General features: G+C 41.6%; 1 protein-coding gene across 3 annotated transcripts in view; it reads left to right on the top strand.

Moving 5' to 3' along the window:
- OLFM3 (olfactomedin 3) overlaps positions 1-16,935 on the top strand; it is a 176,236-nt gene that overhangs the window by 114,817 nt on the left and 44,484 nt on the right. For all 3 annotated transcript variants that reach the window (XM_083445220.1, XM_083445219.1, XM_083445221.1), the window contains exon 2: positions 15,173-15,319. In XM_083445220.1, coding sequence (XP_083301346.1) covers positions 15,173-15,319 — 147 coding nt within the window. The remainder of the gene's footprint in view (positions 1-15,172; positions 15,320-16,935) is intronic.

Here is a 16,935-nt window from a genome sequence, read left to right as displayed (position 1 = left end):
AAATAATTTGGCTCTGTTGGTAATCCAACATGAACTTGCATGGAGAGGAAGCTCACCCATTTGTTCTCATTCATCACTTACTACCTTTAGCAGTTCTTATTCTACCTTTAGAATGTAATCTATTTGGGGGCAGGGACCTACTTGTTCATAACTCTGTTTCCTGCAGTGTGTCCAGCCCTAAAGATTTGCAGGCATCCTTTTTCCTTTGCATGAAGAGAGATTTCCCCCAGCTTCCTTGATTTTTATCAGACCAGCAAGCAGCAAACCTGCATTTGCAGGAGACACACCTGTGGCTTTTGTTAGTTTTTGTTAGGTGTGGTGATGAGGGCAGCTAGCTCAGTATTGTCTACCCAGACTGGCAGAAGTTCTGCAGGGTTTCGGGCAGTCCCACCTGTACATGCCAGGTATTCAACCTGAATATCTTCTGCATGCAAACAAGATGCTCTGCCAATGAGCCATGGCTCTTTGATGCAAAACAAGTGCATCAATGCTTTTCGAAAATGAAAATCCAGCTTTACCTGTTTGTTGCTGTGCCATTTCTCCTAGAAACGACAGCCCTTCTAAAATCACAAAAGATGCCGGAAATAATAAAGGAAAAACAGAAGGCACAAGAGCACTGTGGCCTAAATATAGCCTAATATCATCAATCATTTAAGCCTGGGTAGCCAATCACAATGCCCTTCCACTGTGCCTAAGGAATTTTCTTTGTGCTAAATATGCATCAGATGAACAGGAAGATATTTTTAAAAATGTCTTGTAGTGATTACTTTTAGAATAGCACTAGTTCAGCATGCAACATGCTGAGGACTCTTCCAGCACATCATATCTCATACATAATATGCTTGATGTCCTTTGGGTTTAGGGAAGGTTTTGAGAATCCATCCTTCTTCTCGTCCTATTTATTGTCTCCCTCACTGTCTAAATGTAGATTGTCATACCTTCAGGGAAAGGAACTTTCCCATTCTGCTTATGCTATCCTGTTCAGCGTTATTATTACTACTACTACTACTACTACTACTACTACTACTATGCCACCCTTCTGACTGTTGCCCCAGCCACTCTGGGCAGCTTCCAACAAATTAACACACAGCAAGACATCAAAATATTGAAAACTTCCTTCTACAGGGCTGTCTTCAGATGTCTTCTAAAAGTTGTTTATTTCCTTAACATATGATAGGAGGGTGTTCCACAGGGCAGACACAGCTGCTGAGAAGGCCCTCTTCCTGGTTCCCTGTCACCTCACTTTTTGCAGTGAGGAAATTGCCAGAAGGCCCCCAGAGCTGGATCTCAGTATCTGGGCTGAACGATGGGGGTTCACTCCATTAGCTACATAGATTACCCTGTATAAATTAATAAGAAAGCTGCAATCCTATACCCACTTAGGAGGCAATCCAAACCCAAGGTTCTCTGAGGAATAAGTGAGTTAGGATGTAGTGAATCTCTGGTTCACTGTAAGACTGACCCCCCCAACCCTGGCTCATCTGAAGCTAGCTCAGCTGAGGCTTGTATTAGTCTCCCCTCCCCCCCCCCAAAAAAAGAGGCATTCTGCAGTGTCACAGGCGTCAAACTGGGGGCAGGGATACACTTATGCTGGATCCTAATTCCTAGCTCAATCGCATGACCTGATAATCCAGCAAAATGGGTGGCATAAGTCAAATTCTATTTCAGTTTTCCCTCTGCTGGGCTTACACCAGCTCAGTTAGCAATAGCCTCATATCTGAATGGAGTTTGGATCTGGTATACTTTATGCTGTCGTATCTTAAGCCACTTTAAATTATGCTGGCTTCCCAGAGTTCGGATTGCTCCATAAACTGGGAATAAGTCTCTCTGACCTCCATGGAATTTACTTCTGAATAGACTTGTATAGGATTGTGATATGAATATTCGTTTTGGATTGAATAAACATCATCACAGTATGTTCTATGATTTGTATGTGATATGTAGCTGTCCTATCTCTTAGCCTCATCTGTACAATAATGGTGACCCAGTTTCCAAATGTGGAACTGAGGCTAAAAGATGCCCAACTGAGTCTAATGCTGAGCAAGAATTTTTACCCATAGTTCCTGGGTCCAAAGCTGTTGCTTAGCAAGAATAAGTCTAGCTTAGACCTGTGAGAATTCTTTCCCCCCTCGTTAGCTTTTCAGTAACTTTACATCTGCAGTTGAGTTTGTTACTCGCCCTCAAACTGTTTGCTTATTCGTTCTGTGCGGGAACCAGCACCACAGCTCCCCATCTCGTGCCTCAGATGTGCCAATGCCACAGCAAGCTTGTGATCCATTACTGAGTCATTATTATAAAATATAAACTGCCTTAAGTGCTTTGGCAGCAAGGTGGTAGATAAGTGTCATAAATAAATAAGCAACCCACATTTTAATAGCTCGGAGAATGGCGCAAATGTGAATGAGACATGGATACAACATGAGCATATGTTGGGATTGGTCACAAATTCGTGTTTATCACCTGATTGATCATCCCTTGATTACTCAGCAGCGGAGCTGGGGAGGAGGCAGAGCCCAGTTGCAGAACACAAGCTCTGCCTGAAGAAGGTCCACATATCAATATCTGGCACCTCCAGTTTATTATTGTTGTTGTTATTATTATTATTATTATTATTATTATTATTATTATTATTATTATACCCTGCCCATCTGGCTGGGTTTCCCCAGCCACTCTGGGTGGCTTGAGGCAGCTGAGTGGCACAGCCCCCCTTTCAGCTGCTGCTAGTCAGAGTACAGGGGTTTTGCAGCCGATTCCTTTCTCTCCGGTGATATTTCATACATGACATGGCAGCAAACCCAGGGTTGCCACCAAACATGCACTCAACAGGGACCTGCAGCCAAACAAGGCTCCCTGATTGACGCACCTGCATATTGCAAACAGGTTTTTTATTGCATTCACACATTACTTTTGTGGGTGTACATATCAAACAACAATGTCTTCCGTGCACCTTTTGAAAATGTCACACGTGAGGTGGCTTTGAGGGTGGGGTAGGGGCTCTACTTACCTGCTTAACTGCTGTGTATGAGCACACTTCCAAAACAGCGCTTGCTCAGAATTTGTTCTCTTGCCGATGTGGCTGTAAAGTACCGACAAGGTTCCTGGCAGAACTTCAGAAGCTAAAAGGGTGCTGAGCAGGAAGCCCAGCTTCTAGTGGCCAGGGGTGGCAACCTGTGTGTTCCTTCTCTCTGTGGCTAGCAGAACCATAATCAGTTCTGCAAAATAGTGCTCATCCCCACCATTATTTACACCACCACATCGGGACTTTTGGATGACTTAAATATAACACCGCTGAAAGCAAAATGGAGGCAGGCCCCAAATCACAGTCTTCCCACAGCACCATTTGGCTACTAACTGATATATTTGTGTAACCTGCACCATTTGCAATTCCCAAATGTGAACACAGTCCACTGTACATTTACGGTGGCCTTCTACCGGCTTGAGAAAGTTCCTTCCTTTACTGCTTGCCTATAGTTAAAGCTATGGTTTTCCCAGTAGTGATGTATGGAAGTGAGAGCTGGACCATAAAGAAGGCTGATCACCGAAGAATTGATGCTTTTGAATTATGGTGCTGGAGGAAACTCTTGAGAGTCTCACGGACTGCAAGAAGATCAAACCTATCCATTCTTTTTTTATATATATATAATATTTTATTTTCCACATTCAATAAACAAAAAAAAGAACAAATCGACAAACACATCAAAAGGAAAAAAGCAAAAGAAAAACAATACATACATTATACAAAAACATAAAGAAAAATGAAAACGGTAAGAATAAAAGAGTTAAAAACAAATATTATATCATTATATTCTTCAGCATTAACTTAGGTCTGCGACTTCCCCATGCCTTCCCACTCTGTATTCTAGGTCTTATATTCTGGTAGTAAACTCTTTCCCTCTGGCGTATCTTTGGTTCAGATTAATATTATTGTCTTATTTATCCTTACATTTCCCTATGTCTTATTAAATATGCTTTCTTTAACATTGTCATTTTTATAATAACATTCTTTTACATTCAATCTGATAACCTCAAACGTTCGTAATTTTATAATGCTTCTGTAAATAGTCTTTAAATTTCCTCCAGTCTTCCTTCACCATCTCTTCTCCCTGGTCTCTGATTCTGCCGGTCATTTCTGCAAGTTCCATATAGTCGATGAGCTTCGTTTGCCATTCTTCCAGCATGGGTAGATCTTGCGTCTTCCAATATTGCGCGATGAGTATTCTTGCTGCTGTTGTAGCGTACATAAAAAAAGTTCTATCCTTCACTTGAACCTGTTGGTTTACCATACCCAGGAGAAAGGCTTCTGGGGTCTTTCTAAATGTGTATTTAAATATTTTTTTCAATTCATTATAAATCATTTCCCAGAAAACCTTAATCCTTGGGCACGTCCACCAAAGGTGAAAAAAGGTACCTTCTGCTTCTTTACATTTCCAGCATTTGTTATCAGGCATATGATACATTTTTGCAAGCTTGACTGGTGTCATGTACCACCTATATATCATTTTCATTATGTTCTCTCTTAAGGCATTACATGCCGTAAACTTTATTCCAGTGGTCCACAACCTTTCCCAGTCAGCAAACATTATGTTATGGCCAACGTCTTGAGCCCATTTAATCATAGCCGATTTCACTTCCTCATCCTGTGTGTTCCATTTCAGCAGCAAATTATACATTCTAGATAATATTTTTGTTTTAGGTTCTAATAGTTCTGTTTCCAATTTTGATTTTTCCACCTGGAAGCCAATTTTTCTGTCCATTTTAAATACCTCCATTATTTGATAATAATGAAGCCAATCTCGGACTTTACTTTTTAGTTTATCAAAACTCTGCAGTTTCAGTTTGTCACCATCCTGTTCTAAAATCTCCCAATACTTCGGCCAATTTGCCTCCATATTGAGTCTCTTTACTGCCTTAGCTTCCATTGAAGACAACCACCTTGGAGTTTTGTTTTCCAAAAGATCTTTATATCTAATCCAGACATTGAACAGTGCTTTTCTGACAATGTGAATTTTGAACATTCTATGCACTTTAACTTTGTCATACCATAGATATGCATGCCAGCCAAATGCATTATTGAACCCTTCTAAATCCAATATATCTGTGTTTTCAAGAAGTAGCCATTCCTTCAACCAGCAGAAAGCTGCTGCTTCATAATAGAGTTTTAGGTCTGGCAGGGCAAAGCCCCCTCTTTCTTTAACGTCTGTTAATATTTTAAATTTTATCCTTGGCTTTTTGCCCTGCCAGACAAATTTAGATAGATCTTTTTGCCACTTCTTGAAACAGTCAGTTTTATCAATAATCTGCAGTGTATGAAACAAAAACAGCATTCTTGGCAATACATTCATCTTAATTACAGCAATGCGCCCCAGTAGTGAGAGTTTCAAGCTAGACCACGTATCTAGATCCTTTTTTATCTCCGTCCAGCATTTCTCATAGTTGTCTTTAAATAAGTTCCCATTTTTTGCTGTCATAGTTATTCCCAAATATTTAACTTTCTTCACTACTGTTAAACCTGTTTCTTTCTGAAACCTTTCATTTTCAATTTCTGTCAGATTTTTTGTCAAAACCTTAGTTTTTGTTTTATTTAATTTAAAGCCTGCCAATTGGCCAAATTCTTGAATCAGTTCTAAAACTTTTTTTCCACTAGATTCTGGCTCCTGCAACGTCAAAACCAGGTCATCTGCAAAAGCTCTTAATTTATATTGTTTAGCTCCGACCTGTATCCCTTTGACCAATTGGTCCTTTCTGATCGTATTCAGCAACACCTCCAGGACCGATATAAAAAGTAGTGGGGAAATTGGGCACCCTTGTCGTGTTCCTTTTTCTATTCTGAACTCTTCTGTCAAAACATTATTTACTATTAATTTAGCTTTTTGTTCAGAATAGATTGCCCCTATACCATTTTCAAATTCTTGGCCTACCCCCATGCCTTGGAGATTCTTCTTCATAAAACTCCAAGAGATATTGTCAAAGGCTTTCTCCGCATCCACAAATATCAGCGCCGCTTTTGTATTTATATTTTCCTGTAAAAGTTCCAAAATATCAATTATATTTCTTACGTTCTCTGATAGATGTCTTCCTGGGAGAAAGCCTGCTTGATCTTTATGAATCTCCTCTGTTAGTACCTTCTTCAATCTTCTCGCCAAGATATCCGCAAATATTTTGTAATCCACATTTAACAATGATATAGGCCGGTAATTCCTAAGTTGATGTTTTTCAACGTCTGTCTTTGGTATAAGAGTCACAAAAGCTTCTTTCCACGATTCTGGAGCCTTTTTCCCCTGAAGTATTTCATTACATATTTCTTTTAAGGGTTGAGTTAGCCAGTCTTTCAATGATTTATAATATCTTGCAGTCAGCCCATCAGGTCCCGGAGCTTTGCCTAGTTGCATATTTTGGATGGCACTCTCTATCTCTTGTTCTGTTATCCTACTGCTCAGTTTAAGTTTGTTTTCTTGCGATATTTTTGGTAGCCCATTCACTTTCAAAAATTCTTCTATCTCTGTTTCTTTCTGTGGTTGTTGAGAGTAGAGCTTTTTAAAATATTTTTGAAAAGCACTCCTGATCTCGTTGGGATATTGCAACATTCTTCCTTCAACCTCCACACTTGTAATAGTGTTCATTTTTTGTCTCTTCTTTATTTGCCATGCCAATAACTTTCCACACTTATTTGCCGAATCAAATGTTCTTTGTCTCATCTGTTTGATTTTCCATTCAATCTCTTGGTTTATTAGTTGCATGTATTGTACTTGATACAACTTTATCTCTCTTAATATTTCCTGTGATTTTGGGTTTGTTCTCAATCTCTTTTCACCTTCCTTGATCTTATCCAAAATCTTTTCTCTTTTTTCCTGTTGTAATCTTCTCTTGAGTGCATTTTGTTGGATCAAAAAACCTCTCATAACAGCCTTACTTGCGTCCCATATAATTCTTTTCTCCACCGTAGTGTTCAAATTTATTTCAAAATAATCTTTCAGAGTTTTCTGGGCTTTCTTCACAAATTCCGCATCTCTAAAAAGAGAGTCATTCATCCTCCATCTGAAGGATCCAGTTGGTTGTAAGTTCATTACCATCTTAATAGCGTTATGGTCGGAGCAAGTCTTTGGGCAGATTTCCACCTTATTTATCTTTGGGGCCAGTTCTCTAGTGGTCCAAATTTGGTCAATTCTAGTCCAAGTCTTTTGGGCTTCAGAAAAGAAGGTTCCCTCTCTTTCCAGGGGATGTTTCGTTCTCCAAATGTCAATCAAATCCAAGTTATCAGTCATTTCAAAAAAGGTTTTCGGTAGTCTCCCATCTTTGGTAACTACCTGTCTTTGTGCCTTATCCATATTCGTTGAGACTACTCCGTTCATATCTCCCATTAGAATCACATTGTACTCCATATAATCCAACAATGTCTCATGCAGTCTTTTAAAAAATTCTGATTTTCCTTCATTGGGCGCGTATACGCCCACCATCAAATATTTCTGTCCATGATACTGTATTTCAATAGCCAAGTATCTTCCTTGCTCATCTTTAAAGACAAATTTTGGCGCCAGGCCTTCTTTAGCATAAATTACAACTCCTCTTTTTTTAACTTTGTCCGATGAGATAAATTCTTGTCCCAACTTTTTGTTAATTAAAATTTTTCTGTGAAGCCTGGTCACATGTGTTTCTTGCAAGCAAATCAAATCCACATGTTCTTTTTTTAATATGTGAAAAATGGATTTCCTCTTCCGAGAAATGTTCAAACCATTACAATTCCAACTCAAAAGCTGCAGAGACATGTTGTATTATTGTTATTCTGTTCCTCCCGTTGCTTCTGATAACTTGTCTTCTTCTGCTCCTGGTGGAGTCTTTCCATCCAAATTTAGATTTAGATTCAATATTGCCTCTGCTGTCTTCTTCCTTCTTTCCTCTAGTAGGTCTGCTGTCCCTTTCTGTAGGTCCTCCCCGCAGGCCTCCAAAAAACTGTCTCTGTCTTCCACTGACTTTATTTTAATCTTTCGTCCTTTGAAACTAAAGGAGAGTCCTTCTGGGAATTCCCACCTGAAGATGATATTATTTCTTCTCAGCAAGGTCACCAAGTCTTTATATCTGGCTCTGAGATCGAGCAAAAGTTTGGGGATGTCTTTAAAAATTTCAGCTCTCGATTGAGAAATTTCCAAAGGTTTGTGAAAATGCAGACCTAGGATCTTATCCCTCTCCTCCTTGGATCTTAATGTGATCAGACAATCTCTGGTTTTAATCTTTTTACTTGCTCTTCCCAGTCGGAAGGCACTCAAAATTTTTATTTCTTCCTTTTCTGGATCTAATTCCCAAAATTTCACAAACTCTTGTGACAGGTAGTCCCGCAGGCTCTCCTTCTCAATTTCAGGCAAACCTCTAATCCTGAGATTTGCCTCTCGTTCTTTCAAGTCCAATAGAGAAAACTTAACCTTGTAGTCCTCCAGCTGTCTGGTCATCGATGGTAATTTCTCCTCCGTGGCAGCTGCGACCTGTCGAGCTTCTTCTGCAATCTTTCGCGTTTTATCGGAGTCGCCCAATAATTTCTCTATTGCAGCTGTATTTTGCCGGATGCTCAGCGTATTTTGATCTGTTTTTGAAGATGCATCTGCAATCCCTCTGTTCGTTTCTACCACCTGATTTTTGATTTCTGCAATCTCCTTCTTCGTCCCTGACACCTCAGCTGTAAGTTTATCAATGGCCCCTTGTAGTTTTGAAAAGCCAGAACTTATCAGTTCATCTGTAGTAGACATTCCTTTCCCTTTCTGCTGTAAGGCAATGCCTCCTGTAGGGTCTAGAGAGCCTCTTCTTCCTGGAAGAAAGGATTTGCCCGATCTTGTTGTCTTTTCCTGATAACTCTGGTAACTCTCTTTCTCAGCCATAAGCCAAGCTTTCCCACGGTCAGACTGCAGCTGCAGCTAGGCTTGTGGCACAAACCGACAGTCCGATAAGAAATTGCAGTAAGATATTACAGTGGAAAATTACCAATAGACTTGTAACGATGTCAATGCCCACTAGGGGGACTCTAAGATTCCACGATCAGAAGAAACAAAATGTCCTTTGGTTTACAGTCAAGACCGAATTGTATCATCAATCCTTTTGGCGACAGTTTTATGGTTCTAACACCTTTATAACAGTTTTATAGCACCTTTAACTCTCATTAGTCAAGCGCCGTCCACTATCCCCTTTATGAGGCTAGTATCTTCAAATTCGACAGCTCAGGACCTGGGAGTCAGAGCGATGTTTTTGTTACCGCAGCCTCTTTCTCCGGGGGATTTAGTCTTTCCCAAAATACTCCCCCTCCTTCCAGTTCTTGGGAGGGGGGTTGCAATCCTTTCTATGGCTTCAGAGTAGCTTTTTCAATCTCTTATTTTAGAATGTTAAAAGCATAGTCTTTACTTTCTACTATATACAAAGCGGAAGGCTGACTTCCTGTTTAGACCTTCCCGCCTCTGTTCCGATCATTCTTAAAGAAATTTAAAGTCCCGATTCTTTTCCAATTCAGGTTTTCCAAATTAAAGTCCTTCAAATTTACTGTAGTTTACTCACGATTATTCTGTTTTGTAATCCAAATTGTAACAAGAAGAGGTCGAACGCTTTCTGATTGGCAGTGCGACGTCGCTCTGAGAAGGTAGCGATAGCCTCACAGCACCACGCCGGCCCCCCCTCCGTTCCCCGGGGCTATTTACGACCCGGAGACGATCTGGAGCTGCGCTTTCGGTGCCCGCTGAGTCCCACGGCCGTAGGCTTTCCCCGCCTGCGGTTTTATGGAGTTTCTGCGTCGTCGAAGCAGTAAAACCCCGTCCTTCTCAGAGCTCTTCCTCTGAGACATCAGAGGAAAGCAGCCATCTTCAGATCGCGTTCAGACCCGGAAGATCAAACCTATCCATTCTTAAGGAAATCAGCCCTGAGTGCTCACTGGAAGGACAGATCGTGAAGCTGAGGCTCCAATACTTTGGCCACCTCCTGAGAAGAGAAGACTCCCTGGAAAAGACCCTGATGTTGGGAAAGATTGAGGGCACAAGGAGAAGGGGACAACAGAGGACGAGATGGTTGGACAGTGTTCTCGAAGCTACCAACATGAGTTTGACTAAATTGCGGGAGGCAGCAGAAGACAGGAGTGCCTGGCTTGCTCTGGTCCATGGGGTCACGAAGAGTCGGACACGGCTAAATGACTAAACGACTAAACAACAACAACAGCAAAGGACTACAAAACCCTAGCAGGGAGGAGGAGCTGTGGGATTGTCAAGTATTTGATAGGCAGTAGCAGCCCAAGGTGTTTTACTACCCTAGGCAAAGATGTTGCCTCTCTTCCATTACATGTGCAAAAACCAACCATACTGGCAGCTGAGTCCTTTCAATGCTGTAAATGGGGAAACATATTCCCCTGCACCTGATGGCACCAAGCTAGCTTAGTGGGGAAGCCGCATGGCTCATACACCTCTGTAGTACAACCTGTACTCTGCTGCTCTGTACACCTCCGCATCTTCCACCTGAGGCAGCTACCTCATTCTGCCTAATGATAGGGCCGGTTGCCCAGCCACCATAGATGACCACTGGGCTGCATGTGACTTGGTAGGTTGTACAGACCAGCAACAGTGTCTTCTTACTGCAAGACATCAGCTTTAATATACCAGGAGGTAACGGAATGGAGATGTCACTGGCCCACATTTTATTTATGTTACAAACAGTTGTAGCTTTGATAAGCTGGGCTTATTCCAGCTTCCAATGCTTCTAGCTATTCAAAACCCATCAAAATTGGTCCCTTTGGCTCTGTTTTGTTTTGCTTTTATTGTTCTTGTTATACCACATGCCCTCCGCCATAACAATAATAAACCCAATGGATAAAAGAGCATTGTGGACTTCATATAATTCAGCACTAAACCTTTTTTTCCAGAAAGCCCTAAGGCAAGTCTTTCCACAGACCTTTCCAAATAATAAATACACCTTTCTTATTCCTTTTTTATGGAGGATCCAGACATCTTTCTTTGAGGCTGCACTTTTCTGCGGTGGGAGTGTTGCAATTTCCCAGCCTTTGTGCTGAAGTATTTTGCTACTGGGAAACTGCAGCTTTTCTTGCTCCAGAAAATGCATTTTGAGTTAACGTGATTGTCGTGCATGCTATGGTTTGAATCCCCCTTTGCAACGTGTATTTAATAAAAAAAAATGTGACAAAATAGATTGTATTTGTTACCTTTTCAGCATTTGAATTATTTTAGAAAATTATAAGTCAATCTTATTTTTTAATGTCTTAGGTAAAGCCCTGAAACAAAATGTTGTTTCTGTTCAGGGTTCCAGGCACTTCAATCCAGTCTGCCTCAGAGGAATTGGGTGGGGTAGACACGTTAGTACTCAGTCATAACTACTACATAAGGCAGCATTATCCATTCTGACCTGTATTTGTCACAATTAGCACCATTTTCATTCCACTGCAGTTTGGTTTCTACCAAACACTATGTTATAGGTCTCAATGTCTGCTGTTCAATGTAAGTTACATAACTATTTACATGACTTATGTGACTTACATTCATTTCAATGTAAAAAAAGTGTCAGGGCACCGTAAAAAAAAAAGTTACTAATTATGCACTATTTGCAGACTTGAAACAACAGTGCGAATGAATACCCACTGTATTCATTTGACAGTTTTCTGTTCCTGACTATTGCTGTAAGTTGCAGCCATTTCTGCTTCCTTTTCCATTTTTGGCAGAATTTTCCGACATCTGTAATAACTAAATTAAAATCTTTGATTTCTCCATTGATTTAATCTTTGGCAGGTCTCACTTCCCTTCCCTGGGGACCTATAAAAATAGCTTTACATTGTGACCAGGAAATGACCAATTCAGACAATGGGATTGTTCTCTCCACCTTTAAATATCTATGTCCTCCTTTTCTAAGTAGCCCATTCCATTTCCCTTCCACATAGTTTTCTGTTTTTCCTCTCTCAGCAGTATGGCAGAATTCCATGGACAGTGAGGGGGCTCATGGGGCTGTTTTGGGGGATCCCCAATCCCAAGGGTAGTTTTTTTCTTAAAAAGAAAAAAGTACTTCTGCAAACAAGGTTAACCCAAGTCTGCTGATACCTCCCTTCTGTGTGTGGTTCTTGCCATTTTGGCTACATAAGCAATAGCTTAAGGACGGAATGACAATAAATGAAAATTATGCTGTGTCAGGGACACGGGTGGCGCTGTGGGTTAAAGCCTCAGCGCCTAGGGCTTGCCGATCGAAGGGCAGCGGTTCGAATCCCCATGGCGGGGTGCGCTCCCGTTGTTCGGTCCCAGCGCCTGCCAACCTAGCAGTTCGAAAGCACTCTCGGGTGCAAGTAGATAAATAGGGACCGCTTACTAGCGGGAAGGTAAACGGCGTTTCCGTGTGCGGCTCTGGCTGAAGATGCACCTTTTAACATTGGCTGTTGACACCTGAGATATGTATTTTAGGAGCCACCCTATTTCCTTGGTTGTAATTGTCAGTATGTATATTCTCGATTTATGTCATATGTCCAGTACCATGGATATCCACAAAGCATAGGGCTTGAAAGTGTTGCCTGCTCCTCTTACTCCCCTCCACCTATAAAGTAAAGACAGAGCACATCCTTAGAGGACCTACTGGCTTTGCATATGGGTAGGAATTGGGTGGTAAAGCCCAACGGTGGTGTAATGCGCTGTGGCATTTCAGACTGGAGGTGAAGGGTGCAGGTTTTGCATGTTCCCTCATGTAAAAGCTCCCTGCAAGTAGATATCTAGCACATCAGGAAGGAGGAGCTTGCCTCTCCCTCCAACTACTGCGCAGTGAGGGAGTTTGGTTTTAATTGTAGAGGAACATTAAAAGCTGTTGTTATCACCACAGTCCAGAGTCGTTCCATCTGTTCCACTGCCACTAGGATTCTAGCCTCACTTTCTGCTGCCTCTGCATATCCAGTCTAGGTGAGACATTTTAATTTGACACTGACTTTTTCAAAACCAGCGTGCTTCCCAGATCTATTTTCAGCTCTGCTAATGACTAGTCTGCTTTGCAATATCTACTCTCTACCTCACAAAGTCCTCTGAGGCTTGAAAGGTTTTGGAGGTAGAAAAATGCCTTGCAGTCTTGTTTCTTCATATTTCTGCGATTATTTTTTTAAAAAAATTATTAACTCTCTTGCATCTCGTTCAAAGCCTTTGCTACCTTGTGTCTGGGGAGGGCTGCATGAGATTAACCCTAGAGAAAAGCCAAGCAGTGTGCAATTCAATAATTGTAGACATATAAACCTTTCTTCTTCGTTTTTTTAAAACAAAAGATGTCAATGCTATCTTTTTGCTAAAACAATTAAAACATAACTGCACATCTGTGCTAGAAATACTGTACTGTGTCACTTAAAAGCTAACTTCTAGCCCAATGCATGCTTTCGCTGTTGTGTCTTGGATGTGTTGAATGGTTTTCTCTAATGCTTTTATTAGGCAATTTGTTCTGGGTCTGTGTTGTGCTGTCACTTTTGTGTCTGTGGACAGTTGGTAGTTGTGAAGGCTGCAACTTAGTCTGCATTTCTTGTATGTCCGGGAGTGATGCCAAAGTTACCAGAGAATAATTATCCATCAGTAGTTAACGTGGTAACATCACAGAAGAAGACACTTGTGAGGTTGTGGTTCCTCTTCTGCAGTTAGAAAAACATCACGCCTTGCATCTTGTGTGGGCATGAATGTCAATCATAGGCCAAAGTCAGGATTAGCTTTGCATGACATGCATGGCCTGCCATTTATTTTATTTTATTCTTTATTTATTATCAGCTTTGCACTGTGCCTTTCAGCAGATAAGCTCCATTGGCCAAGTTGAAGTAAAGTTCTGATCCAGCCATCATTCCACTTGGGGTAAATTGTGCTCTGCAAACGTATCCAGCAAAACAGGGTTTAGTGTCCAAATCCTTGCACAGATATTCACATAGTGGAATATCCAGTCCCATCCAATGAAAAACTGCCCTGTTCACCGTGGCTCCATCCCCAGGGTCAAAATCAGGGTGAAGCATGATTACTAACACAATTAAAGTAAGGTCTGCTTTGGCCCTTAGTGAGCAGTGAGAGGAGAAACAGTAACCTCTCATATCTTAGCCCACATAAACAGACTATAAGTAAGCTGTGTGCATTCAGATATCCTTGCTGGATCAGGACCTCTGCCCTTTCTGAAAAGAAATTAAAAAGGCACAAAGGGTGGATTGTTTCATTTTCTTTTTATAGGTGTTGGGGTGTAAAGATTTTAGAGATTTCCATTCCATGTGAAAGCTTCGTATCTCTGCTCTTCTAGGTCATCTATGGTCATCTGGTTCCTCTGATGGAAGTAAGGAGACACCATAGCTTGGTGGGAGAATAAATGCTTTGCAAACACAAGGTCCCAGCTTCAAGCCCTGCCAACCACAGCACTAATGAGGCACAAGAGGCACAACTGGTGCCTCTTTGCCATGCCTCTGACATCAGAACATCCTCTTGCTGAATGCAGCAAAGTACCCACTAAGTCAGGGCTGTCCAACAGGTCAATACAACTTTGGGTCTTCCCACAAAAAAAGTTCAACAACTTTGGTCAATCCAATTTTATGCAAACTACTTAAGAGATTTTGTGCAATGGAACACTGTACAGATTCTATTTATTTAATTAATAAATACCATATTTTTCACTCTATAAGACGCACTTTTTCCCTCCTAAAAAGTAAGGGGAAATGTGTGTGTGTGTTATGGAGCAAATGCAGGCTGCGCAGCTATCCCAGAAGCCAGAACAGCACTCCCTCTCACTGTTCTAGCTTCTGGCTTAGCCACACGCAGCCTCTTCAGGGCAGAGGGGGAGCCTTCATCCCGTTGCCCTGAAGAGGCTGTACAGCTGTACAGAGAGGGATCGCTGAGCTCCCTCTCACTGTTCTAGCTTCTGGCTTAGCCGCGCTCTGTCCCTTCCCCCACCTCCCGCAAAAGTCAGCAAGAGCCACGCTCCCTTTAAAGAGCCGCACGGAGCCGTACAGAGGCTTTTCCCCAAGGAGGGAGAAGGGCAGCCCGTCACGCTCTGCTCAGCGCTCCGTTTAAAGAATTTTTTTTTCCTTGCATTCCCCCTCTAAAAACTAGGTGCATCTTATGGAGCAAAAAATACGGTAAATGGTCATCTGCAAATGAAACCCCATTTCACTTTCTCTACGTTCTCTGCTTGTTTATTATAGTGTCCCATTATTTCTTGTTCACAGACTCAAATCAGCCCCAAAGAAGGCTGGCAAGTCTATAGTTCCGCCCAAGACCCAGATGGAAGATGTATTTGCACTGTGGTTGCTCCAGAACAAAACCTTTGCTCCAGAGATGCCAAAAGCAAGCAGCTTAGACAACTACTGGAAAAGGTGAGTATGGTCAACCTTCCTTTTGCCTATTAAGATGCTCATGAAAATATGTTCTTTCACTCCCTTTTAAATAATATTTTTATTTTCCATTTTAAAAGTTATTGACATCCACTTTCTCTTCTTAATGTTAAACAACACAGGGCAATGAGCACCTGACACAGAGGGTGACAATATGTAGCAAACATACTACAGAGACAAAGTCTGCCCATAATTTCTGCAAAAGCAGCATTTATGTTTCCTCACAAATTGCAATTAGTGGTGCTGACAGTGTCCCAAATAAGTGTTTTGAGAAAAAGAGCTTCTGTGGGCAACAAAAAAAGAACTTTTTAATAATCACCGTAATCTCTTTTGTAGATTTGCAATTTATATTATAATTTTGTGTGCCATGCTGAAAACAGAAATTGTTGCACTAGATAATAAAGAGTTCTAAAGATAATCAGGCATTAGTGGCCGGTTTTCCAATTTTAGCTTTTAATAATCTAAAGACAAATGGTGATGCTCCCTGCTACATAATTGCCTCAGCCAACTTAGTAATTCGCAGACTGAGTGCCATGAAAGAACTGCTGTGAGAAATGAATTTATAATGAAGCACCCATTCTGTACCCCAGCTCAACATCATAGTGACATCTTGCCTGCCATATCTTTGACTGATTCACTAGACCTTGTTTGCTTCCAGTCACCCACATCTCTGTCTAAGGTGGTGTTTGGGGTCATTCAATCCTTACTGATGTGGAAAGAACTCAACCCTGGACACCACTGTTGTTTGGCTCAGATGCCTGTCTTCTTACTGATGACAGGGAGCTGTCCAGCAGATCTAAAGGATCTCTAATTGCTGAGGAGAAGTAGATGTTGCACCTGTGACTGCTAAGCACAAATTGTGCCATTTTATTACTCACTCTGCTGCCTATCCCTTTTTTTGGAGTGTTAAGCTTGCTCTGGAGCATGTGGCTCTGTCTTCCTCCCTCCAAACAGTCTCCAGAATATGACGCTTCCTGCTGCTACATGGTCATTATCCCTTTGGCTCTGGGCTTCTGCACAGAGTAATTTTTTAGGGGAGATATTAGAGGGTATGGAGGTGGTGCTGAAGAGTGGTCAAGGGTACACTGCCCCCCAGATTGGCAGTCAACACAAGGTAATATCACCAAGCCAACTATCTGTAAACAAACAATAAATGTGCATAAAAATGGCAAAGTAGTTTATTTCCCAACTAGTTTTTATCTTTGCTGTTGTTTAGTCGTTTAGTCATGTCCGACTCTTCGTGACCCCATGGACCAGACACTCCTGTCTCCCAGAGTTTCATCAAATTCATGCTGGTAGCTTCTGTAACACTGTCCAACCATCTCGTCCTCTGTCGTCCCCTTCTCCTTGTGCCCTCCATCTTTCCCAGCATCAGGGTCTTTTCCAGGGAGTCTTCTCATGAGGTGGCCAAAGTATTGGAGTCTCAGCTTCAGGATCTGTCCTTCCAGTGAGCACTCAGGGCTGATTTCCTTAAGAATGGATAGGTTGGATCTTCTTGCAGTCCATGGGACCCTCAAGAGTCTCCTCCAGCACCATAATTCAAAAACATCAATTCTTTGGCGATCAGCCTTCTTTATGGTCCAGCTCTCACTTCCATA

The sequence above is a fragment of the Podarcis tiliguerta genome (assembly GCF_965153285.1).
Source record: "Podarcis tiliguerta genome assembly, chromosome: 6".
NCBI lineage: Eukaryota > Metazoa > Chordata > Lepidosauria > Squamata > Lacertidae > Podarcis > Podarcis tiliguerta.
The sequence above is the reverse complement of the archived record's forward strand: the minus strand, read 5'-3'. Positions and strand labels throughout refer to the sequence as shown.